Here is a 26,779-nt window from a genome sequence, read left to right as displayed (position 1 = left end):
GGGGTGGCCCCTGACAAAGTCCTCAATGCCCTTCCACAGGAGGACACGCAGTCCTGGACTCGACCATCCTTCCAAGGGGAGTTCTGCCCTGAGTCAGGGAGGGGAAAGTTTGCTGTCAGCGCGTCAGCAGAGACCCCAGCCCACAGGAAAGGCTCGGAGGGGGTGGACAGCCTGCCTGACAAGCCCCATTCAGTAACCAACTGACCCCCAATACATGACTCGTGCTCCTCTCAGATCCCGGAGGAATGTGGCCAGTGCTTCCCTCCCCTGCCCAGAGGCACAGGCTGTGGACTTTGCCCTCCACAAACAGCCATATCTCTAAAGGATAAAGTAATCCCGGGAAGGCTTTGAGCCTTGACAGAAGAGGCTGGGATTGAAGCTTCAGGGAGAGCCAGAGGTGAGGTTGGAGTGGGAGCTCACCTGAGGCAGGTGAGCAGGCTCTACGAGCGGGCAGGTGAGAGGCCAGGGGGCTGGAACTGGGGCTAGACAGGCTGGGGCACAGCAAGGATGCCTCCAGTATACCCAGGAAGCTAAGTGGAGGGTCCAGGGTCTGGCCTGGAGTTGGGGGCCTCACATTCTGAGACGGCCCACACGCCTTCCCTGCTCTCCCCCATCCATTCCTTGGGTTTCCTTCAGAGCTAGGGCTCCAGGTCAGGGACTTCTGCTCCCAGCCTCAGCTCCCGCTCTCTCACCTGGTTGGCTTGGACCCTTGGTGGACTGGCACTGCTACCTATGAAGTGACTTGGCTAGGTTTGGGTGGGCCAAGACAGAGAAAAGCAGTGTGCTTCTGCCTGTCAAACTTGTACAAGGAGCATTGAGTGATGTTGAGTTTAACACCTACCTGGGCTTGAGTCCTAGGACCAATGCTAACCAGCAAAGCTAGTTCCTCTGAGCCTGGGTATCCTTATCAGAAGCATAGAGATAATAAGACACCAAAGGGACAGAGCTGTGGAGAGGGTTAATGGGCCAGTGCACAGAAAGCCTGTGGCACAGAGCCCAGACTACAGCAGGAAACCCCCTGCGGCTGGTGAGAGGAGCTGAGGCTCAGAAATGGTCTCCTCCACCTCCTCTGGGAGCCTTTGCTTTGAACTGCCTTACTTCCTCCTTGCCTTTAAAGTGACTCCCAATGAGTGTTCCACGACACTCCTCTTCCCTAGGCCAATTTCCCATCTCCTCCTGTCAGGTGTCAGTTTTGTTTCAACAGTTCCTTGCTTCCTCTGAGTGTTTATGCCCCGCAGAGGGACTCCTCCCTAGCCACACGCACTTCCATTTCCTCAGCCAAATTCCTCAACCTGTTTGTATAGACATTTCTCCAAAGCAAGATATACAAGTGGCAGTAGGCACATGAAAAGATGCTCAACATCATTAGTCATTAGAAAAATGCAAACCAAAACCACACTGAGATACCACCTCTACCCTATGAGGATGGCTATAATTGAAAAGGCAGACAATGAAAGTATTAGCAAAGATGTAGAGAAATTGGAACATTGCTGGAGGGAGTGTAAAATGGTGTTGCCACTGTGGAAAATGGTTTGGCAGTTCCTCACATAGTTAAACATAGAATTATTTTATATGAACATATGACCCAGCAATTCCGTTCCTAGGTGTACGCCCAAGAGGATTGAAAATGTATGTCTACATAAAAATTTGTACATGAATGTTTCTAATACCTGAAACTTGAAAACATTATGCTAAGTGAAAGAAGCCAGTCACAAAAGGCCACATATTGTGTGATTTCATTTATATGAAATGTTCAGAATATAGGCAGATTCATAGAGACAAAAAGTAGATGAGTGTTTGCCAGGGAAGAGGGAGGAATGGAGGGTGACTACAGATGGGTATGGGACTTCTTATGAGGGAATGAAAATATTCTGGAATTAGATGGTGGAGATAGTTGTGCAGCTTTGTAAATGTACTAAAACCCACTGGACTGTGCACTTTTAAAAGGGTGGATTTTATGGCTATGAATTACATCTCAATTTTAAAAATCCTCAGGCTCCCAGGTACCTTGTAAGAGGATCACAAAAACTTCACCTGTGGTGGTTCAGGGCCTCTGTAGCCCCCTCCCTGAGTTTGTCTTTCAGCCCTGGAGATAGAGTGAGAGTCCCCCAGGTCAGAGGAATCCTGAGGTCAATTTTCAGGCTCCAGAAAGCATGCTGAGTGAAAGGAAACTCCTGCCGGTGGTGAGAGGGACATGAAACAATGGAGGCTTCCGGCAGGAAGTGGAGCTGCAGGAGGGGAGGAAGGCCAAGGAGGCCTGGGCTGCCAGGAGGAGCAGGTGGTTTCAGTCTAAATGGAGGGGTGGAGTCTCAAGGTTGGACTTCCGGGCTCCCCACTGAGAGTGAGCTCAGGAGACCCTGGGAGATGCCTCTGAAGGGGCTCAGCTTTCCTCTCATTGCAGTGAGTGAGATACTGACAGTTATCATAGTTACCATGTGAGGAAAGCCAACATGTGTAAAGGAGGCCAAGGGTCCAAGACAGTTCTGTGTCCTCAGTTATCACCCCATGGGCCTCTGTCCACAAGGGTGTTAAATGAGACAAACTCAGAGGACCCTTTCTGCCCTGACCAGCAACATGGTCTGATGGTGTGATTTGGGGATTGGCTGGTTAGCTCTCTGATGACATGCCCAAGGGTTCCCTGTGCAGGGGTTGAAATCAACTCCAATACACCCCAGAAAAGCCTTTATTCCCTGACTATGGACCTAGCCTTGACCCTGCACCTGCCCCAGACCTCTGATCCTAGACTGAGCCAGACAGTCCCAGGCCCAGACTCAGTCTCCAAGAGCACGGGCTGTCTCACAACCCAAGGCAGGCTGAGAGTCTTCACAACTTACCCTACTGCTGGGGCCACTACCTGCAGGTTTGTTGTGTAGAGAGGTCAGCAGCTTCTCCCTAGAAGGGAAGTTTTGCCAGGAGCAGAGTGAGGTGTGAAATAGGTACCCAATAGGTATTGGATCAGCAGGGGCACAGGGATACACACCCTTTTAGGAAAGTCCCTTCCAGAACTGCGACCTAAGAATGAGGAAGGCTGAAGGTGATTTAATTCTCAGATTCTCATCAACCACTAAGAATTCCTGAAAGTCCTTGGTTCTGAGGTCTAGGGCTACCTAATCAGGTCAGGGCCATTCTCTGGGATTCTATCTATTCTCTTTCCCTGGTTTTCTGTCCCTCAGGGCCAGCGGTTGAGGGACCCCAGGTACCAGACAAGGAAACCAAAGCCACAATGGGCACAGAAAACACACCTGGAGGCAAAGCCAGCCCAGACCCTCAGGACGTGCGGCCAAGTGTGTTCCATAACATCAAGGTACCTCTCAGGGCCTGGCAGGGGCCTCTGAGTCTAGAAGAGCAGGCTTTGCCACGTACCGGCTGTGTAATGCCAAGGAAGACTTTCTCTGAGCCTTGGTTTCCTCATCTATAGAATGGATGGCTGTGAGGATCAAAGGGATGATCTGCGAAAGCACTCAGCTGGGTTTTGGGCATATAGAAGGTGGCCAGTACATGTTCGCTCCTCCCAGAGAGGAAAGGGGTGCTCTTGGAGTAGTGCAGGATGAGGCACCACTTGTTTCCCACTTTCCCAGAGAAATAGAGAAGTGCCCTGGGGATCCCAAACCTATGTGGATACTGGGAGTCCTGGCTCCACCAAGGGCAGCTGTGAACATCCAACGTCCACTAGAGCCCACTGGGTGCCAGGCACTGTGTCAGGTGCCACTCACATGTGATCTTATTTAGTTCTCACAATATCCCTGGGAACTTGGGCTGTTGTCCTCATTGTACAGATGAGGAAACTGAGACTCAGAACAGAGTGAATATATTAAGCTCTGTCATAAATACTCTACTTTTTAATCCTTTAAAGTTTTTCTTCTCTTAGGAGTTCTTTTAGAGTTTTTCAGGAGGAGACTCCAGGCAGGCTGGGATGTTTGTGGTGGGGTTCAGTGTGTGCAGGTGGCCTCACAGTGCCACTCTGGGAGAGGACTAGTGGGGGTGGGATGGAGAAGGATCTGGGTGAATCTGGGATAGCTTCCCTGAGAGAGGGGCAGGATGGTAGAACTGGGAGGAAAGTCCAGCCCAGCCAAGGGGGGCTCTGAGAGTCAGAGGGGCTCCCACCATTCCTGGCCATGGGAAGACCCTACTCTTGGTCTTGTGGCTCTTCGATAGCCCCCAGGCCCCTGGAGTGTACCCAGGATAGCTTTTCTAGTTTTTAGTCCTGTGTGAGAAGCTGTGAGCTACACTAGTAACCATCTCTCTCTGCCCCCTACCTCCTCTGGGCTTTCTTCCCTTTCTCTCTTTCCCTCCCCTCCCTCCTCCTCTCCCTGTCTCCTTTGGTCTCTCTCTGTCTCTCTTCTGTTGGTCACTCTCCCGCCCTCTGTCTCCTTCTGTGACTGTGTTTCCCCATCTCTACTCCTTGCTGCTGTCTCTGCCTCCTTCCCCCTGTTTGTCTCCCCATGCACCGCCCACCTCTGCCTGCCTCCGGGTCCCCCCACAGCTGTTCGTCTTGTGTCACAGCCTGCTGCAGCTGGCGCAGCTCATGATCTCCGGCTACCTAAAGAGCTCCATCTCCACAGTGGAGAAGCGCTTCGGCCTCTCCAGCCAGACGTCGGGGCTGCTGGCCTCCTTCAACGAGGTACAGGCCCTGCCCAGCCACAGGGGTGGACACTGAGGGAGGCTTGCACCGCACCTTCCACCAGCCTCCCCTCTCACTACCCTACCTTAAGGCCTTCCCCTCCCAGTGCCCTCAGGCAACCCCTGTCCCAGCGCCTGCCTGAAACCTCAGAGCATTTGCAGCTGTCTTCTAGGACCTGGACTTGGCTGTCTCCCCTTGGGAACCTCTAAAGGGTCAGGTCCTGGGGTATTTCAGAGCTAGCCAGGGTCCCCATATCCACCCACTCCCACTTTGTGTCCTTTACCTTTTCAGGCACCCAACTATTTCCTGTCCCAGGAAGGAATCAAAGAAAGTCACTTCAACAGTAGTGAGAGAGGCTTAAATCGCATCAAGAGCGGAACCTCTGGGCCTTGGGATGGTGGGGGGAGGGATACCATGGCACAGGGTGTCTGTCCTTAGAACTGCCCAGAGATTCACAGGCCTGTGGGGCCCACAGCCAAGCAGGGAGGAGCAGATGGGCTGCTTTGGGTGGATTTGGAGATCAGAGTCCAGCTGTGCCCCAGTCCTTCAGTCCTTCCCCCGCCAGATGTTTTTACCCTGAAGGAAGTTGTCTTTCTCCCCTGTCCCCCGGGCAGATTCCCATGAAATTCTCCCCCCTTGGTAATGTGTCATATTCCTCACAACCCAAGGCCGTCCAGCTGCAGTGTCCCCAGATCCTCCTCAGCACCTGCCTCAGAGGTGGGAGGGGAAAGTCCTTACTTTGCTCTGGAAGCTTGGGCAAGTCACTCCCCTGTCTCTGGGCCTCAGGGCCCTATCTATGGATACAGCCACTATGGAGTGTGGCTGTCCTTTCCAGGGTCAGCCATCCCCTGGCTCCCCTGCTGATACTGCCCCACTCCCCCAGCGAGGAGTGTCTGGGACTCACCCACGGTCACCAATCAATAAGCAGCAGAGCCAATGCACCCCCTGCTCATGGTGGCAGAGACTGTCCCTGCCCTGCATGAACTGAAGTCCCCTCCTGAACTCACATCCTAGGATTGTGATCCTAAGGCTCAAAAGGTCAAGTCTTGGGCCAGGCACGGTGGCTCATGCCTGTAATCCCAGCACTTTGGGAGGCCGAGGTGGGAGGATCACTTGAGGTCAGGAGTTCGAGACCTGCCTGGCCGACATGGTGAAACCCCGTCTCTACTAAAAATGCAAAAATTAGCCGAGCATGGTGGCACATGCCTGTAATCTCAGCTACTTGGGAGGCTGAGGCAGGAGAATTGCTCGAACCTGGGAGGAGGAGGTTGCAGTGAGCTGAGATCACACCATTGCACTCCAGCCTGGGCAATGAGTGAAACTCCATCTCAAAAAAAAAAAAAAAAAAAAAAAAAATTCAAGCCTTGACCTGGCTTTGGACTTTGTTTATGACATTCCTGAAACTCGAAATCCCTTCATTCGATGGCCCATCCTTCCCCATGTTCTAACATGGGGTCCAATCTGTGTTCAAAAATGGAATTGAACTCCTAGCTTTCTCCACTCTGCCCTCATTTCTCTCCCCTAACGGGGCAGTGCGGCCCTTCCCAGGGGGACCCAGGAGGGAGACCCAGATGATTTTTATTCAGTCCATTATTCAGATGGGCCTACGGAAGTTAGAGATAGAGACAAGGATAGTGCAGGCCCCCAGTCCTGGGCACTGTTCCACCTTAATGGGTCACCTCATCCCTTTGCAGGTGGGGAACACAGCCTTGATTGTGTTTGTGAGCTATTTTGGCAGCCGGGTGCACCGGCCCCGAATGATTGGCTATGGGGCTATCCTTGTGGCCCTGGCCGGCCTGCTCATGACTCTCCCACACTTCATCTCCGAGCCATACCGCTACGACAACACCAGCCCTGGTAAGAGCAGCAGGGGCTGGGCAGGAGTGGGACGTGAGCCTCTGCATTGCTTTGCGCTGGGGCCCACCCCACAGGCATTCATCGGGCAGGATACACCCCAACACCCCAGGACAGCTGCTAGTCCCCCACCCAACCCGGCTCCCCAGGCCCCAGCCCAGGTGGGTCTCTGGCAGACCTGGGGAGTGGGGTAGGAAGTAGGCCCTGCGCAGAGGGGTGAGGGCCTGCTTGTATGTCACTGTGGGTTTTTTTAGGTGGGGGTGAATTTACAACACAGCCTACTTTGCGGGCCTGGCATGCAGTAGACCCTCAGGAATTGCGTGTGTAATAATAATAGTGTCATACACTACTTACTATGCACCAGACACTGCTCTAAGCACTTAATGTGTAGTCATGCATTTAATCCTCATAAAAGACTTTGGGAAAAGAAAGAATGAATGAGTGAATGAACAAATTTAAAAAATGAAAGAATTCTGGACAGGAATGGTGAAGCCATGTTCAGCCCAGTGGGATTTGGTTGAGGCCCTACTTGACAAGTGGATGCCTGTCTCTTAGAGAATGACCCTAACAACCTGATCATTCACTTTATTCCTTCCCTCTCCTACCCACTCACCCACCCACCCTCTCACCCATCTATCCATCCATCCATTCATCCATCATCTATCCACCCCATCGATCCATCCACCTACTCATCCATCTATTTATCTATTCATCCATCCAATGGGACACCCGACAAACTCTTAATGCTGCCTACTTCATGCCTGAGCCTCTCAGGGGAATCAGTCCTTTTTACTCTAGGGAGCTCTCAGCCTGGGAGAGGAGACAGACAAAACAAAAAACAATTGTGTGAGGAGGGAAGCACAGGGGTGGGAGGAGCCCACACCCCAGCCTGGCATGGAGGAAGCCTTCCTAGGGGAGGAAGACTGTCAGAGAGCAGGCTTCCTCCCTCATCCTCCCACCAGCTCACACCTCTGAAGTCCCACTCTGTACCAGACCAGAGGCCAGGGATAGGGGAGAGAAGATGAAGCAGACATGACCCAGTGGGGTGCAGGGTTGGCGTGAGCACGGGCAACTCTGCTACAAGGTGTAGAGCCCAGCACCTTGGGAGGTGGCCAGAGGAGGCCATTAGAGCCCTGAATAGGGGAAGGACCCTGGCAACTGGAGGGAGCTGGAGGGGCTAGAGGAGGTGGCACTTGAGCTGCAGCTTAGAGAGAAGGTGGGAGTTGCAGGTGGAGGGGAGGGCATGGGTGCAGAGGCAGGGAAATGGGAAAGCCCAGCGTGTGTATAAAGAATGCAGAGTCGTTCTCTAGGCCTGTATGGAAACTTGTCAAGAGAACTGCTTGGAATACCAAAAAATAATACTTACTCACATTTCTTTGTACAGAATTTTCACTTTAGAGAGGTTTTTCTGTGCAAGGTCACGCATGTTCTTCATCCTTACTACCATACAAACCCCTCTGCAATAGGTGCCCCTGAATCCTCAGGCAAAGCCGTTCTGTCTGAGCCTCTGTCTTTACATCAGCCCAAAGAATGGGAGAGACTCAGAGATCTCCAAACTCCCCTCCTGTTCTGACACTCCAGGCTATTCCATTCACTCATTCTTCATCCAAGACTGATGAAGTTGTGTTCTGTGCCAGGCCCTCTGCAGGGCACTGGGGACACAAGGATGGGGAAGGCAGACATGACCTCTCCAATAATTGTTGCATCTAACATCTAGTAGGCCCCATGCCCGGGCACACTCACCACCCACCACTCTTAATATTCATGACTCCAGGAGGCAGGGATTATCATTACTTCCTCACAAGTGAGGAAACCAAGGCTCAGAGAGGGGAGGAACTGCCCCAAGGTCACACCCAGGTAGCACTGCCTTAGCTGCTGTTCTGAACTGCTGAATTCTTCCGCTTCTGAATTCCTTATCTGGAGAACTTTGTTCTTTCTTTCTTTCTTTCTTTCTTTTTTTTTTTTTTTTGAGATGGAGTCTCACTCTGTCACCTAGGCTGGAATGTAGTGGCGTGATCTCTGCTCACTGCAACCCCCGCCTCCCAGGTTCAAGCAATTCTCCTGCCTCAGCCTCCTGAGTAGCTGGGATTACAGGCATGTGCCACCACTCAAGGCTAATTTTTGTATTTTAGTAGGGATGGGGTTTCTCCATGTTGGCCAGCCTGGTCTCAAACTCCTGACCTCAAGTGATCCACCCTGCTCGGCCTTCCAAAGTGCTGGGATTACAGGCATGAGCCACAGCGCCCGGCCAAATTTTGTTCTTTCTTTCATTTGAAAGATGAAGAAACCAAGGCCCAGAGTGGGTAAGGGCCTCTGTCAAAGTCACACAGCAAGTCCCAGGCAGCCTTCGTGGAAGGCTTCTTTCAGGTTCTTGACCTTGGTTCACATGGCTCTTTGCAGCCCAAGGGAGTGGCTCTCCGGGCTGGGTTGACACAGCTCAGAGTCCCAGCTCCATAAATGGAGGGCTGCAGAGAGAAGGCTGCTTCTACAGCCACATTTGGGATAATATTAGTGTGAGGGTCTCTTCAAGTTTGCTCACCAAATATTGGTGAGCTCCAGGGAACAAATGTCAGGTACTAAATTAAGAAATTCTTTTCTGTACTCTGCATCTGTGTCCCAAGCTGGCACTGAACCCTCCCCCAAAGTGAATGCCAAGGGCCCCAGGGCCCTCCACAATCCAGCCCCAGCTGCCCCACCCTGCTCCACTGTGCCTTCAGCCCTGGCCTTGCCCTCACACTTTGTGATCTAGCCATTCTGAGCTTTGCATTCTCCCGGCACGGTGCCCTTTCAAGTCCCTGGGTTTTGCCCGTACTGTGACCTCTCCCTGGAACACCCCTCCCCTCCCTCTTTTTCTGGAAAATTGTGTTTATTCTTCTGGACCCAGTTCAAACTGTACCACCTTTGACCACCCCGCCCCACCCAGAGGCCACCGTTGCTATGGCACTTGCAAATGTCTCAGCTCAGAAAGGTGGTGTAGGGCGGTTTAAGAGCATGGACTCTGAAGCCAGACCTCCCGAGTTCCAATCCTGGCCGTGTTCCCTTACTAGTTGCTGTCTAAGCATCAGTTTCCTCACCTATGAAACGGGCGTAATGAGAGCACTCACCCTTGAGGTTTGTTGTGGGGCTCAACTTATTTTTATACACAGCACTTAGAACAGTACCTTCCCCTGGGGTAAGCGCTATTTAAGTCTTAGCTATTGTTGTAATATTTTTTCATTGTCATCTCTCAGAGGATATGCCACAGGACTTCAAGGCTTCCCTGTGCCTGCCCACAACCTCGGCCCCAGCCTCGGCCCCCTCCAACGGCAACTGCTCAAGCTACACAGAAACCCGGCATCTGAGTGTGGTGGGGATCATGTTTGTGGCACAGACCCTGCTGGGTGTGGGCGGGGTGCCCATTCAGCCCTTTGGCATCTCCTACATCGATGACTTTGCCCACAACAGCAACTCGCCCCTCTACCTTGGTGAGGACCAGTGCCATCCCTTGGCCTCTGAGGGTCAGGCCAGGCTCAACTAGGAGGAAGAGAGACCCAGGGTTGGGGCTGGAGATGGAGTCCCTGCCCCCTGCCCCATTTGGCCAGTAAAGGTCCAGGGAAGCCCTGGAGAGTTCCCCATCCCTGACCAGGGGAGACAGAGTGTTCTTGCCCATCAGAGACTGGGCAGGCACTGGTCTGCAGAGGGAAGACAGGGCCAGAGGATCCTAACTCAGGCTTTGTGTTGTAGGGATCCTGTTTGCAGTGACCATGATGGGGCCAGGCCTGGCCTTTGGGCTGGGCAGCCTCATGCTGCGTCTTTATGTGGACATTAACCAGATGCCAGAAGGTGAGCCTCAGGAACACGTGTTTGCTAGACCCTAGCTAACTGACTGCCACTCTCATAGGAGACACTGAGCCAGGGGGCCCCGGTTCAAATCCTAGCAGTACCACTGACCTTGGGCAAGCCTCTTAGCCTCTCCGAACCTCAGCTTTCTCATCTGTGAGATAATCTCTGTCCTGTCTGTCTCCTAAAGCTGTGATCAGAGTCCAGTGAGATGGTAGAGATAAACTGTAAAGTGCCATCAGATGAGGAACTGTGGTTGCCATCACTACTATTACTAGAAGTCTTTGCCTTGATCCATACCCCACCTTCACTAGGCCCTCAGCCCCCTGCTCACACATGCTGTGGGGCAGGTGGAAGAACGTACTCTCTTGCCTGTAGGGAGCCTCTGTTTTTAGGTGGAAACAAGACTTGAGTTAAACAGAGAGGACAGTGCACACTGGAGAGAACTTTTGGAGCAGAACTTGGTGACTCAAAGTATTACCCTGGGCCTCTCTCAGATGGGACATTTACTGTGACCTCTAAGAACCCTTCTAGTTCTGACCAGCTCAGAGTCTAGGAAACTGCCAGGGGCACCATTTGGGAAACAGTAGTCTCTGGTCCAGGCAGTGGTCAGAGTGGGCCAAGGAGTGGGACTGACGCTTGGTCTGAAGGTGGCCAGGAGGGAGGGGTGTTCGGGGTTCCGGGGCTCTGGAGTCCTTGGAGAGCAGTAGGGTACTCCTGTTAGAGCGTGTCACTGTGGCATCCCAGCTCCCAACTCATCACACCAGACAGCTCCAGATGTGCCTCCTGCCTCCTGCCATTCTCACCTGCAGACTTTCTGCCAGGTCCTGGGAGCCTCAGGTGACATGTGTGTGGCTGAATGAACATGCAGACGCTGCTTCTTGTTACCCAGCTTTTGCCCACAAGCGCCTCCAGCCAGAACAGGTCTGCGCAGCGCTGAACAGCAGCCACTAGGGACAGACCTGCCCCGCCCACTTTCCTTCTGGAAGGCTGGGTCCAGAGTGTGGGCTCTGGCTGCAACCCCTCCCTCCCCTGAAAGAAAAGTCCTGGGAGTCAGGAGTTCCCTAGATTTCCCCGACACACCTCAGCTCCATGCAAGGGGGTGTGTTTTCTGACTCTGTTGACATTGTGTCCAGGCAGACGGGGCATCTCCACAGGCAGATGTGACATTTCTGTGGACTGACCTACCACCTCGAAGCTCCCTTCTCCATGGGAGATTTCACAGGGTGGGCAGATCATGCCAGCTGCAGTCACAGACTGATATAAGAGAAGCAGAGGGGTTGGAGAGGTGCAAGTGTGAGCTCTCACCAGCCTGACATGGAGGCAGGGGAGATAACAAGTTAGGAGAGAATCAAGTCTAATCAGTGCAAAAGCCAAACCCATCCCCGGCTTTACAGCTACATTTGCTAAGTGCCAACTGAGTCCTCTGGTCCCTGCCTGGGAGGAAGTTAGGATCAAGCACCAGGGGAACCAGCTCTGTATGTGGAGTTGGTATATCAAGGAGCATTTGGTTTTTCTTGTTTTTGTTTTGAGACGGGGTCTCACTCTGCCCCTCATGCAGTGGCACAATCCTAGCTTACTGCAGCCTTGGATGCCTGGGCTCAAGCAATCTTCCCACCTCAGGCTCTTGAGTAGCTGAGATTACAGGTGTGCACCAGCACACCTGGGTAACTTTTTAATTTGTTTGTAGAGACAGGGCCTCACTATGTTGCTCAGGGTGGTCTCGAACTCCTGGCCTCTAATCAGCCTTCCACCTCAGTTTCCCAAAGTGCTGGGATTACAGGCTTGAGCCACTGCACCCAGCTCATTTGTATTTTTATGAAGCATTTTCGGATGCTGTGGAAATTGAAGGAGAATGTACGCAACTCAGCCTTGGGATTAAGAAGTATGATGGGAGCTTTGTGTGTTCCAGCCAGGAGGTACATCTGGGATAATCTAGTCCCAATTAAACCTAGTGGGGGATCAAAATCATCTGAGGAACTCGTTAAAGGTACAGGTTCCTTGGTCACCTTCCCACCCCACTCTGTGGTCATTCTAAGTGGGTCTTTGGTAAGGCCAGGTATTTTTGACAAACATCCCTGGGGATATTAATCATCATGAAGGTCTGAGAAACATAACAGTAATCCTAACCATTCATTTAAGAATAATAATCACAATAGTAATGAGAAGGAGGAAGAGGAGGAGGAGGAGCAGGTACCTATATGGCACACGCTCTTCTAAGTGCTTCACATCTATTTCGTTAATTTTCACAACAATCCTATGATTTGGAAGCTACTAATATCTATATTTCACAAAGGACAAAAACTGAGGCACAAAGAGGTTATGTAGGTTGCCCAAGGTTATGAGTTAGTAATGGAATTCAGACCCAGCAGTCCACCTCCAGAGTCCATGGCCTTGACCACTGCACTACACTGCCTTAGAAGGTGAAGAAGCCAAGGCTCGGAAAGGGCCAAGGACTTGCCCGGGGTCACACAGGACACACCTGGCAGAGCAGACTGGAACTCAGGTCTCTTGACTCCCAGCCTGGGCCACCTCATGTCTCAGAGGCCAGTCCCAGGATGGTGGCTTAGAAGTGACAGCCTATCATCCTGACCCTAATGTCACCGTGCTCTTCTCTTCCAGGTGGTATCAGCCTGACCATAAAGGACCCCCGATGGGTGGGTGCCTGGTGGCTGGGTTTCCTCATCGCTGCCGGTGCAGTGGCCCTGGCTGCCATCCCTTACTTCTTCTTCCCCAAGGAAATGCCCAAGGAAAAACGTGAGCTTCAGTTTCGGCGAAAGGCCTTAGCAGTCACAGACTCACCTGCCAGGAAGGTAAGCTCCCTCCATGTCACCTGACTGGGTCCAGGCTCCAGCACCACTCACTTGTTCTCCTTTGTAACATTACACTTCAGCTGGGCATGGTGGCTCACATCTGTAATTCCAGCACCTTGGGAGGCCGAGGTGGTCGGATCATGAGGTCAGGAGATCGAGACCATCCTGGCTAACCTGGGGAAACCCCATCTCTACTAAAAATACAAAAAGTTAGCCGGGCGTGGTGGCGGGTGCCTGTAGTCCCAGCTACTCAGGAGGCTGAGGCAGGAGAATCGCTTGAACCTGGGAGGGGGAGGTTGCAGTGAGCCGAGATTGCACCACTGACCTCCAGCATGGGTGACAAAGCAAGACTCCGTCTCAAAAAAAAAAAAAAAAAATTACACTGCATCCCCCTGGGCACTATACTTTCTGCCTGGGCTCCATCACATCTTTCTGACAGCCTTGCACAGTGAATATCACCTGCCGTCTCCACAGCTGAGGAGACCCAGAGCCACTGTTGGAAAGTGACTTACCCAAGATCACAAAGCCAGCAAGCAAGGGCAGTGCTGGGATGAGAACCCGCACCTTTCTGAGCCCATGCCCCTCATACTAACCACTACAATATGGCCTGTGTGCTCATCACTTACAGTTTTTGTAAATTCTGAATGTGCCATAGGAATCTTAAGAATTGGGAGGGTGGGTAGGATGGTCTGGGAAGATTTCCCTGAAGAGGAGGGATTTCAGCTGGACTTTGAAGGATGTGTGGAAGCACAGAAAGGAGAGAGGAACAGAGATTCTAGGCACAGAAACACCCTGCATGAAGGATTTGGCTGTGGAAATAAACCTGGCGCTTTCGGGGACAGTGAAGGGAACAAACAGGTGTGGAGTGCAGGCCGCAGGCTGGATCTGAAGATCAGTCCATGGCCTCCACCCTTCCAGCAGGCACAGTCTAGGGAGGACACGGACTCATGGACAAGTCACGACCGGAGTGATGCTCCAGGGGTGTCTAGAATTCTCCTCCTCTGCTTTTGGGGCAGGTGGATCTCTCCTCAGAAGAGGACACAGAGGCCCAGCCCAGTGGAGGGATTTGCCCAGGGTCACAAAGCTGGTAGGAGAGGACAGGATCATGTGAGCCACTAGGCCGGATAGCCATTCTGGGCCAGGGACTTCCAAGTTTTCCAGATACCCGCAAAAACACGAGGCCTGAAAAACAACAAATTGGCTTCAAATTAAAAAGAAAATGACAAAATAGAAACAATTTTTAAAGTTTATTTATTTGTTTTTATTTTTTGAGACAGAGTCTTACCCTATCGCCCAGGCTAGATCTCGGCTCACTGCAAACTCCAACTCCCAGGTTCAAGCGATTCTCCTGCCTCAGCCTCCCAAATAGCTGGGATTACAGGCATGTGCCACCACGCCTGCCTAATTTTGTATTTTTAGTAGAGATGGCGTTTCACCATGTTGGACAGGCTGTTCTCAAACCCCTAACCTCAGGTAATCTGCCCACCTCGGCCTCCCAAAGTGCTGGGATTACAGGAGTGAGCCACCGTGCCAGGCCTAAAAGTTTAATTACGTGCCAGTAATGTCAAGTTCATTAATTTTTTTAATACTTATACACATTTCATTACATTCTGAAAATTTGTGCGTTAGATTTCCTCTTTCTCAAATATGGGAGGTGGCTGTTGAGAAATCATAGACAATCATAAATTAAGTAACTTGTTGCTAAGTAATTCTAATTTCAAAAGGATAATTTATAAAAATCCTGTTGAATGTTTTTGCTGCAAGACCATTTTTGTGGCAGGTTGATGCATTTGAATATGTTTGGAGAGGGTGGGGGCAGGGAGAGAAATGAGACAGCTCTGATGGTGGTTCAGGCCAGGTGGAAGCCGTGCATTGGCAACGAGGGGATAGAGGTGCATCTGGGAGATACCCAGGTTGGGGACTGCACATAGCTGCCCTGCTATGGGATGTCCCCAAGACAGTGATGAGTTGGGCTGATGCTGGGATTGGGTGCAGCTGTCTCAGAGGCAGAGGGAAGCAGCTACCAGGGAGTGAGCAGTTTCAGGGGAAGAAGACAGTTTGGAACCACAGATGGGCCTTTCTGATTCTGCCTAGTTCAGGCCAAAGTTTCGAGAAGATGAAATTCCTAGAACTTAGAGGTGGAATGCTGTTTATAAAGGAAAGAGAGAGAGCCTCTATTGCTGGTTACAGATGATCTCCAAATTGAGTCCTAAATTTGAACAGAGAAGAATGCCAGTTGAGTCATGGGTGGGATAGGTGACAGAAGCAAAGTTTAGGGGTGGGAGACCATGCTGGGCTCTGTCACATGCCAGTCATGTGACCTTGAGCAGCAAGCCACTTCCCCATTCTGTGCTGCTGTGTAAGATGCTGAGGTTAGGTTCCTGGAGCAATATTCTGTGCGCCTCAGATTCTGAGAATGCACGAGTCCTTGAGTCGGAGCTGCTATGATTCAGAGACTCAAATTTTAAGAGCTGTGTCTCTATGATGCTTTGAAACCCTGGCTCCCCAGCTGTGAACCTGTCTGGCTGCCTGGATTCATTCTGTCAGCACACTGGGGATGGGGAGTGGGGAGGGAAGGGGGTGAGAGGTTCTTTAAAAAGAAACAAGGGCTGAGAACATGATGATCTGCTTCCAGCAGCTCTCAGGCAATAAATATTGATGTGGGAGGAATTGTTCCTCCACCTCCCTGAAGCTGCCTTGGCCGGGTCTGCTTGCAGTAACACCGGTTGGCCTGGTCCAGGAGGGCCACCAATGAGGAGATGAATAAACCAGGAGCAAAGGCCCAATGAGGCTGAATTGGCTGCCAGAAATTCCAGGCCCCCAGACATGGGATGTGTATATTCTGCAGGGTGAGAGAATGGGCAAGAGGAGAAAGTGAAGGGCGGAGCTAACTCTGAAATCTCACCAGGTGTCCCCTCCCAGGCTCAGGGCTTAGGGGTCCCCTAAATACCCTCTTAGAAGTAAATGCTGTTTTTAAAGGTATCCAGGAGACGGCAGTATGTAATACAAGAATTATGTGACCCAGAGAAGGTTTCTGGCCTCAGTGTCTCTATCTGTCTAATGGGCAGCAGATCAGACAAGGTCTGTCGGCTCTGACAGGTTCAAGGCCATCTCCTCTAAATGGCTCACTGTCTCTGGAGAAATATGTGAGCATTTTCACAGGGGAAAAGAGGGGTGCATTCCACAGCCCCTGCCCCAAGGAGGTCTGAGAAGGTGAAGGAAGGCCAGATGCAGAGAGACAGGGGATGACGAATGACAGCTCAGGTTTCTCCCATGGCCATGATTATGGGATTCTCTGCCTGGGGGGCAGGGGGCAATAGCAGTCCCCACAGAGAAGAGTAGGACATGGGATTGGGGGAGGCCATGCAAGGAATGGGAGGGGACAGGAGCCCTACTTTCTTGCCTTTGGCTCTGTCCCTATATCTGTGCCCTCAGAGCTCAGGTGCTACCAAGAGACCCTCATAGGAGTGACCCAGGACAGGCCTCACCTCCCTCTAGGCCTCAGTCTTCCTGTCTACAATCAGCCAGTCCCCAAGGTCCTGCTAGGCCCAAGGACTCCTGGCAGATGGCTCTGCAGGGTCTGTGGGGTAAAGATCGTCTGTTGAGGGCTCCCTGAGAGATTCTTCGTCCCCATCTGTCCCTGTGGTAGTGGTGCTCCCATTCAGCCAGCAACTCTCCTGTGCCCGCCATGCCCTCTGGTCCTTCTGAGAACATGCCCTTGGAGCTGGGTCAGGGGCTCAGAGGGGCCCAGAGAGCTGCTTCCTGGCAGGCAAGCCTGTTCCATGAGGACCCCTGTCCCTCTACAGCTTCTGAGCACCACTAGACTCTGTGACCATAGAGACGAGGAGTCTGTGTGTCTGTTATTTCTGGAATATGTCTGAGAGGTTGGGATTCTAAAATTATATGGTTTTAAAGTCTGTGTTCCTAATAGAGCTCAAGTACTTACATTATGCTAAAAGTCTGTTCCTCGAATGGTCTACGACTCCCCAAATCCACATTTCTAAATGGCTGCAATTTTGGCTAAGAGTCTGTAAGCCTGTGATGTCCACTGTCACCCAGTCATTAACTTCCATGTACTTCTTTGGGAGAATAGTCAGGGATGGAGGAGAGGAGTGTGAGGTGGCAATGGTCCTTAAAACCCAGGACTTAGGGCTGGTCTATCGGGATTTGCCCAGCCAGGAGGCCTCCATTTCCCTGGGACTTTGTGTCTCCACGGCAGCATCTGTGAGTGAGGTGCTGCAGGCCTCCTAGTCCTGAGTGCCTCCTCTTTGCAGGCACTGCCTCTAGACCCCGCTGCATCTCACTGATGGAGGGATTGGCCCATAGAGGGTTAAAGACACGTCCAGAGGTTGGGCAGCACCACGGGCCCTTGCACCTGTCTGTACAAAGCCAGGTCCTAGCGCCAAAGGGCTGAGGAAAGGCTCCCCCAGACCACCAGGTCCGCACATAGAGCTTCCTTTAACATCAGTGGGGCCTGAGGCCCCGTTGGGGCGATCTGCTTGAGTGGTTTTTTGAATTGAACCCCACAGAACCCCAAGGGTACCACCATAGGGAGGAGGAGGAGGGGTATCACCGAGCAGGGCTAAGGGCCTTCCACCGCTCTACACACACACACACACACACACACACACTTCAGTCAGAGTAGTTCTACTATTTTGTGTTTTTATACCTGTCTAAAGACTAAATCTAAAGAATAAGATTTCAATTGGGAAAAGGGTTCTCTTCCTAAAAACCAGCTGAGCTAGTCCTACACTGCCATCTGTCAGAGGAGGAGATTGAGGCTAAAGAAGAGATGAAAGGTAGCTGATCAGGCCCAAGAGGCACCATGCGAGCTTCCTTGGTGTCTAAGGCATCCTGCACAGGCAGGGACAGGGCTAGACATGGCAGGGGTTAGACACATGTCATGCTGGAGGCCTGCTGACTTCAGTAGGCATGGCACCATGCTCAAGGAGCTGAAGAAAAGACCCCGAGTCAGCAAACAAGACATAGGGTTTATTGAGGGAACTTACATACAGGGTGGTCCAGTGGTGGTGGGCTGGACAGAGAATCACTACCATTTGTAAAAACCATGCAGATTATATGGCACCCTCCACCTGGCAACCTTCACTTAACCCAAAACAAAGGGCCTTGATCCTTCATACATTCTGTGTTTCATGGGATGAGCCAGGGGTTCAGATGTTCTTCATAAATAAGAAATGAATCTCTGGGTTGGCCACTCCCAGATTCCTTAGCTCAGAACTCCAAATGAGGCTGGGTGTGGTGGCTCACACCTGTAATCTCAGCACTTTAGGAGGCTGAGGCGGGCACATCACTTGAGATCAGAAGTTCGAGATCGGCCTGACCAAATGGTGAAACCCGTCTCTACTAAAAATATAAAAATTAGCTGGGTGTGGTGGCCTGTGCCTGTAGCCCCAGCTACTTGGGAGGCTGAGGCAGGAGAATCGCTAGAACCCAGGAGGCAGAGGTTGCAGTGAGCCGAGATCACACCACTGCACTCCAGCCTAGATGACAGAGCAAGATTCCATCTCAAAAAAAAAAAAAGAACTCCAAACGCAAGTTCTGTTTAGACCAATCATTCTCAGGGTATGCTTAAGAAGCTAGTACTGTCAGGTGCGTCTACCATGCAATATGGTGGCCGCACCATGCCAGCCAGGCACTGCCACTTACTAATTCTGAAATCTGTAAAATGGGTATAACCATAACATCTGCATCTCGGAGTCTTTGTAAGAATGAAGTAAGGCAAAGTGGTGAGGTGGGCAGTTCAGTGGCAAAGCGCAGGTGCAGTAAACAGGAGTGCTTCTTCTTCGCATCTTTCTCGCCAGCTCTTAAGGGGAAAACTAACAGAAAAAGTGTCTTTTTTCTAAACTTATATGCTTTTCCATTTTACATGTTTTTTAACTTTTTTATTTTTTAAATTTAGTTTTTCAACTGACAAGTAAAAATTGCATGTATTTATGGTGGAACATGATGTTTTGATCTATGTATGCATTGGGGAGTGGATAAGTCAAGCTGTTTAACACATGCCTTACCTCACTTATCTTTTTGTGTGTGTGGTGAGAACACTTAGAACCTACTTTCTTAGCAATTTTCAAGTATGCAATATATTGTTATTAACTGGACTCATCATGATGTACAATAGATTGCCTGAACTTATTTCTCCTGTCTAACTGAAATTTTGTATCCTTTGACTAACAATTTGCTCTGGTAACTACCCTTCTGCTTTTTGCTTCTATGAGTTTGGCTTTTTTATATTCCACACCAAGGTAGATCATTCAGTATTTGTTCTTCTGTGCCTGGCTTATTTCACTTAACATGATGTCCTTAGGTTCATCCACGTTTTCACAATGACACGATTTCTTTCTTTTTTAAAGCCAAATAGTGTTCCTTTGTATATACATAGCACATTTTCTTTATCCATTCATCCATTGATGGACTCTGGTTGAATCCATGTATTGGCTACTGTGAATGGTGCTGCAGTAAGCGTGAGAGTGCAGATCTCTCTCCTTTCTTTTATTTAAATACATTCTTTTATTTGAAAATTTGTGTTTTTTCATTTTCTTTTTAAAAATGTTTTCATTTTTAATTTTTATGGGTGCATAGTAGGTGTATATGTTTATTGGGCATATGAGATTTTTTTTTTTTGAGACAGAGTCTCTCTCTCTCTCTCTCTCTCTCTGTTGCCCAGGCTGGAGTACAGTGGTGCAATCTTGGCTCACTGCAACCTCCGCCTCCAGGGTTCAAGCGATTCTCCTGCCTCAGTCTTCTGAGTAGCTGGGATTACAGGTGCCCGCCACCATACCCAGCTAATTTTTGTATTTTTAGAGGAGACGGGGTTTTACCATGTGGGCCAGGCTGGTCCCCAACTCCTGACCTCAAGTGATCCACCCCCCTCAGCCTCCCAAAGTGCTGGGATTATAGGCGTGAGCCACTGTGCCCAGCCTACATGAGATATTTTGAATTGGCATACAATGTGTAATAATTACATCAGGGTAAATGGGGTATCCAACACCTTAAGAAACAAGAAAGAATTTATCATTTCTTATTTCTTTAATTTATTTTTCAATGTATAACCAATCAATAGAATGTATCATTTCTTTGTGTTACGAATGTTCCAATTATACTCTCTTAGTTGTTGGTTTTGTTTGTTTTGTTTTGTTTTTTTGAAACAGAGTCTCACTCTGTCACCCAGGCTGGAGTGCAGTGGCACAATCTTGGCCCACTGCAACCTCCACGTCCCGAGTTCAAGCAATTCTCCTGCGTCATCCTCCCAAGTAGCTGGGATTACAGGCTCCAGGCTCCATGTTGGCCAGGCTGGTCTTGAACTCCTGGCCTCAAGTGATCTGCCTGCCTTGGCCTCCCAAAGTGTTGGGGTTACAGGTGTGAGCCACCACAACTGGCCCTGGTCCCTCTCTTAGTTTTATTTATTTATTTATTTATTTATTTATTTATTTTGAAATGGAGTCTCTCTCTGTCACCCAGGCTGGAGTGTAGTGGCGCAATCTCGGCTCACTGCAACCTCTGTCTCTCGGGCTCAAGCAATTTGCCTGTCTCAGCCTCCCAAGTAGCTGGAACACAGGCATGCACCACAATGCCTAGCTAATGTTTGTAGTTTTAGTAGAGACAGGATTTCACTATGTTGGCCAGGCTGGCCTCAAACTCTTGACCTTAGATGATCCACCTGCCTCGGCCTCCCAAAGTGTCTTAGTTATTTTTAAGTGTATAATAAATCCAGCTCTCTCTGTCTTAAATATACTGATTTCATTTCCTCTGGATATATACCCAGTAGTGGACTGTTAGATCCGAAGTTTCTATTTTTAACTTTTGGAGGCACCTCCATACTGTTTTCCGTGATGGCTGTGCTAATTTACACCCCTACCAACAGGGTGCAATTGTGCCCTTTTCTCCACAGCCTCACCAGCACTTGTTATCTGTCATATTTTTTATAATAGCCATTCTATTCTATTTTAATACATTATGTTGTATCTGTACACATTCGGGTGTGAGAAGACATCCCACTGTGTTTGCATATGCTTTTCTATATCCTACTTGCACTATAGTCTATAAAAGGTTTGAGACAGCTCACACCACACAAAGGTACAGTACTACTACAACAGTAGGAATTAGGCTAACATTTATTACTTACTCTGCACCATGCAGTGTTCTAAGATCTTTGTATGGATTATCTCATTTAGTCCCCATAACCCACCTGTGAAGTAGATATAGTTATTACCCCCATCTTATACCAGAGGGACTTGGGTAACAGAGATTAAGTAACCTGGTCACATGGCTAGTAAATGGTGAAACCAATCAATTAAGGCTAAGGAGCAGGAAAAATATGAATAAGAGCAAAAGGTTTTCAGAATGAGAGAGAAAAACATAAATGCATGGACCCATAAAGATTAATTCAGTTGACACCATTGAGCCATTTATTTGGTTCTGAGGTTTCTGGTAGCCAAAGGGAAAAAGAAGCATGGCCAGTGGCATGAATCTCATTAAAAGAAAGCCGGGGCTGGCTGCCGTGTCTCACACCTGTAATCCCAGCACTTTGGGAGGCTGAGGTGGGTGAATCACCTAAGGTTAGAAGTTCAAGACCTGCCTGGCCAACATGGCGAAACCCTGTCTCTACTACAAATACAAAAAATTAGCCAGGCGTGGTGGCGGGTGCCTGTAATCCCAGCTACTTGGGAGGCTGAGGCAGGAGAATTGCTTGAACCCGGGAGGTGGAGGTTGCAGTGAGCTGAGATTGCATCATTGCACCACTCCAGCCTGAGTGACAGCGCAAGATTCTGCCTCAAAAAAAAAAAAGAAAAGAAAAAAGAAAGCTGGGAGTGTGTTTCATTCTTCATGGAAACTCAGCTCTTGCTGAAAAACACTCTCTTTCACAGGGTGGGAGGAAGTTAAGCAGATCTCTCATCCCCGTGGCTGCTTCCCTTGGTGATATGTGAAGGAACCCGAGGCTGGCAGAGGGTTCCATATCACCCCAGAGTCCACACTGGCTCTGTGGGTCAGGGAACCTAGCCCCTGGACAAAGCCTTTTTTTAATAGGAACTCAGCTCTCACCAAGGATAGCGCCTGGATCCCTGCGGGCCCAGCAGACAGGAGGGCCTTCCATGGGCTGAGCCATACACAGCACATGGTGTCCAGCAGGCTTGCAGCAATCAGCAAAGAGCCCCCAGAGGGGAAGTTCCAGCAGCCCTCTCCAACCAGGGCTGCTGATCAAGGCAAACACAAGCCCAAATGGGTCACACTGCAATCCCTGCACTGAGCAGAGGCATGTTTCCTGTTTCTGGAGCCCGTTATTACTCAGCTGTCCTCAAAACAGATGAGGGGGCAAGCGGCAGAAATCTGTGGAGAGCACAGAGTCAGGAGCGAAGGACAGTTAGGGCTCCCAATAGCCACAGAATATTGCCAAAATCTCATCCTGGCCTTCCAAACCACCCAAGTCTGGCTCTGGCCCATCTTTTGGCCCCAGCCCCTACCCCAGCCAAGAACTGCTGTAATCAGGTTGGTGTCCCCACTGCGTCCTGCACAAGACCTTCCACCACCGTGCCTCTGCTTCAAATCTGCTCTCCCTTTCTATCTACCCAAACTCCAAAGCTCACTTCTCCCTGGATGCCACCCCTGACCACTCAGCCCCTGAAGGTCTGTTGCTCCCCTCCTGTTCCAAACCCCATGCTCTTTCACAGCAGGAGACAGGACTGAGACAGGGAGACTAGAGAACCTGGGTTTGGTTTGAGAGCCTGCTCTGCCAATAACTGCCTGGGTGACACTTCCCCTTTTGGGGCCTCAGTTTTCTCTTCTGTAAAATAGGTGCAATAATAATCCCTGCACCAGACAGACCATTGTGGGAATTAAATGGCATGATGGATATGAAAGTGCAGTGTAGCTGGGCGCAGTGGCTCACGCCTGTAATCCTAGCACTTTGGGATGCCAAGGCAGGCAGTTCACCTGAGGTCAGGAGTTCGAGACCAGCCTGGCCAACATGGTGAAACCCTGTCTCTACTAAAAATACAAAATTAGCCAGGTGAGGTGGCATGTGCTTGTAGTCTCAGCTACTCGGGAGGCTGAGACAGGAGAATTGCTTGAACCTGGGAGGCGGAGGTTGCAGTGAGCTGAGATTGCAGCACTGCACTCCAATCTAGGGGACACTGCAAGGCCCCATTAAAAAAAAAAAAAAAAGTGCAGTGTAGACCAAATAGGAATGTATACGTGGGAGCAGATGACACTGTGGTTGTTTTTACTCTTTATGAGAACAAGGAACCCAGGCAAGGAACTCAGAAGATTCTGCTTACCCTGCCCCTTCCAGATAAAAAATGTTGAGAAGTGATCAGTCTGTCCCCAGCCTGTCCTCCTGCTTCCTGGGGCAGCACTCACTCCAGCACTCTCAGCTGTCCAGGACCCTCCCACCACTGTGGCGCCCCTCCCAGACCACTCTCCCAGAGCTCAGATGGAACTCAGAAAGGAGCAAAGATTCACTGATTCTCTTTAAGGCAGCATGTCCAAAAGAAATGTTATATGAACCACATATGTAATTCTAATTTTTTTTGTCCACATGCAAAAGTAAAAGAAATTAATTTTAATAATACATTTTATTTAAGCCACTATATCTAAAATATTATTTTAGCATAAAATAAATAGTAAAAAATTAATGATGAAACATTTTCCTTTTTTCATACTAAGTCTTCAAAATGCAATGTGTATTTTATGCCTACAGCACATCTCAATTTGGACTGGCCATATCTCATTCCTTAGAGCCATATGTGACAGGTGGCTGCTGTATGAGACAGTGCAGCTCTAAGGTATAAATGAATAATCCACGCAGGCTACCTTACCCAAAAAAATAAGACATGGTAGGATTTCAGATTCCTTCAAATCACACCACAAAGATGCCTCCTAATTCTTCCAGTCCTGCATCAGAGCTGTCTGACTCAGACTCAGGGGGCTTAGTGGATAAAGTATGAGTTTTGTTTTTTTTGTTTGTTTGTTTGTTTTTGAGTCAAGGTGTTGCTCTGTCACCTAGGCTAGGCTAGAGTGCAGTGGTGCCATCATAGCTTACTGTAGCCTTGGACTCCTGGGCTCAAGTGATGCTTCCACCTCAGCCTCTTGAGTAGCTGGGACCACAGGTGCATGTCACCATGCCCAGCTCATTTTAAAATTTTTGTAGAAATGGGGTCTTACTATGTTGCCCAGGCCAGTCTCAAACTCCTGACCTCAAGCAATCCTCCTGCCTTGGCCTCCCAAAATGCTGGAATTACAGGTGCGAGCTCAGTCAAAGCAGGAGTTTTCTACTCGGGCAAGCTTGAGCTCAGATCTGAGTCTTGTCACTCTCTAGTTATGTGATGCTGAACAAGTTGCCTACCTTTGGAACTTGTTTGCTCATGTATGAAGGAGTGTAGGACTTGCTGGCAGGTCCCAGTGAAGATGGAGCAGGCTCATGTATGCGTAGCTACCAGCCCATGTACCAGTGGCCTGGCATGTCCTGGAATGGTAGTTCCGCTAGCACTGGTGTGCTCTGTGGACCCTTTGCCTGTCTCCGAACCATCAGCAGTTCAAGAACTCCCTGGCGGCATGATGGCATCTCCTCTTGCTTTCATTTTTTCCCCCAAAAGTCTGACATTGGCCACACCCACTGCTGGTTAGAACCATCTCTTGCACTACTCTTTCAATTGATATTTACTAGATAACCACTATTTCGCCCCAGGCCCTTGCTAGGCACAAGAGTTTGAACAGAAAACAAGATAAACGTGAATCCTGCTCTTGCAGAGTTCAGGGTCCAGCAGGAGAGAAAGGTGTCAAATAAGGTTTGCCTCAGACCTAAAGCATGTAAAAAATAGACATTCTTTATTTTATTTAAAAATCAACTTAATTTCTACTCTGAATGCCCATCCTGCCAGATCATCAAGAAATTCAATCTCAGCCTTTCTCAGAGCTCTCTGACCAAGGTGAAGCAAAGGTCCTGTGTCTTACACAGTGCCCAAGCACCAGGGAGGCCCCCCCAGCAGACATCAGCATCAGCCCACTGTGGTCACTATGGTGATGCCCACTTGCCATCCTGGCCCATGTGGTTCCCTTACCATGCTTGGAGCAGAGTCTTGTTGAGGCTGGGAACCTAGGAGCCCAGCCTCCCTAGGTCAGCCTGCATCCTGCCCCTTGGAGGTGAATTGCTTCCGTGGGCCCTATCTCAGAGGGTACGTGGCTCCTCGCTGCTCATGGAACCCACAGACTGCTCTGTCTCTGCCCCATCCTCTTTTCCAGGCTTTATTTTAGGGAAGATGGTATTCTTTTCCCCTCATCCTCAGAGCCTCCCTCTCTACTCAAACCCACCACAACACCCAGCAGAACCTTCTCAAGGGACTCAAGCTCTGGAGACAAAAGTCAGGAAGGGAAATCTTGCAATCCATTACTGCTTTCTGCCTTGCCACAAACATCCCCTGAGGACAGGAAACCTAGAGCCTGCTCCCTGCTGGAATGAAAGAAGAGAGAAGAAAGGGAAAAAAGCCCAAGGGAACACACACATGAATTAATATTTGAATGAATTGTCCTGCTGGGACAGGCCAGCCTTGAGCCAGCCAGCATCAGGAAGCCAGGCTGGGGAGGCATGGAACAAGGGACCCCCCAAGGTGGTGGCTGACATGAAGGTTCTCAAATGTGGGGAAATCCAACATTTGCCTCATGATGATCTCAGAAAAAATGAGATGGGAGAAGAAAGAGAAAGTGTCAGACCCAACCAGAGTGTAAGTCCTGTAGGAACCTCACAGGCAACATGGGAAGAGGAGGCAGAACCCGGAAGCCCAAATGAGCGCTCTCCAGCCCAACAGGTCCTTCCCTATGGTCCATGGCATCCTGGCCCTGGACATGGGGAAGCCTTGGCCTGCACACTCCTAGTTACAGGGAGCTTGCTTCCTCCCAGGGTAGCCTCTTCCAAACTGCTGTCCACACTGGGTGTAAGTCTTTTTTTTTTTTTTTTTTGAAACAGGGTCTCACTCTATCGCCCAGGCTGGAGTGCAGTGGCATGATCTCAGCTCACTGCAACTGTTACCAGAAAGGGGCCTGGATCCAGACCCCAAGAGAGGGTTCTTGGCTCTCACACAAGAAAGAATTCGGGGCAAGTCCATAGAGTAAAGTGAGAGCAAGTTTATTAAGAAAGTAAAGGAATAAAGAATGGCTACTCCATAGGCAGAGCAGGGTGTTCCCGAAAGTAAGAGGAGGAACGGGTCCACCCTAGGTACAATACATGTTTATATATAGGATGAAAAAAGATCATGGGGAGATGTGCTCTGCTACAAGGGTTTGTGATCAAGGATTTTCTTAATCACTATATTTTGCAATAATTGATATTATTTTATTTAAAGCAAAATTAGAAATGCTTCTGTTCTCCAGACATTGGGATATCAGGACACTCCTAAGTCTGGGTCTATTTAGTAAACATTATCAGTCTGTTCCCTTAACCATAAACATCTAGAGCTAGGAATGCCTGACTTTCTGGGAATGTAGCCCAGCAAGTCCCAGCCTCATTTTTCCTACCCCTCAGTCAAGATGGAATTGTTCTGATTCTAACGCCTCTGACAGTCTCCATCTCCCTGGCTCAAATGATCCTCCCTCCTCAGCCTCTTGAGTAGCTGGGACTACTGGTATGTACCACCACAACTGGCTGATTTTTCTTTTTTTTTTT

At 49.9% G+C, this 26,779-nt stretch overlaps 1 protein-coding gene across 2 annotated transcripts in view; it reads left to right on the top strand.

Annotated features, from left to right (window-relative positions):
* Positions 1–26,779, top strand: part of SLCO2B1 (solute carrier organic anion transporter family member 2B1) — a 53,773-nt gene that overhangs the window by 8,425 nt on the left and 18,569 nt on the right. The window contains exons 2-7 of one of the 2 annotated variants that reach the window (XM_030828897.1): positions 3,174–3,304; positions 4,484–4,621; positions 6,316–6,478; positions 9,706–9,939; positions 10,199–10,297; positions 12,917–13,107. In XM_030828897.1, coding sequence (XP_030684757.1) covers positions 3,174–3,304; positions 4,484–4,621; positions 6,316–6,478; positions 9,706–9,939; positions 10,199–10,297; positions 12,917–13,107 — 956 coding nt within the window. The remainder of the gene's footprint in view (positions 1–3,173; positions 3,305–4,483; positions 4,622–6,315; positions 6,479–9,705; positions 9,940–10,198; positions 10,298–12,916; positions 13,108–26,779) is intronic. The other variant, XM_030828898.1, reaches the window with a different exon arrangement.

Source organism: Nomascus leucogenys, chromosome 15, assembly GCF_006542625.1.
Source record: "Nomascus leucogenys isolate Asia chromosome 15, Asia_NLE_v1, whole genome shotgun sequence".
Taxonomy (NCBI): domain Eukaryota; kingdom Metazoa; phylum Chordata; class Mammalia; order Primates; family Hylobatidae; genus Nomascus; species Nomascus leucogenys.
This window is presented reverse-complemented; position numbering and strand designations above follow the sequence as displayed.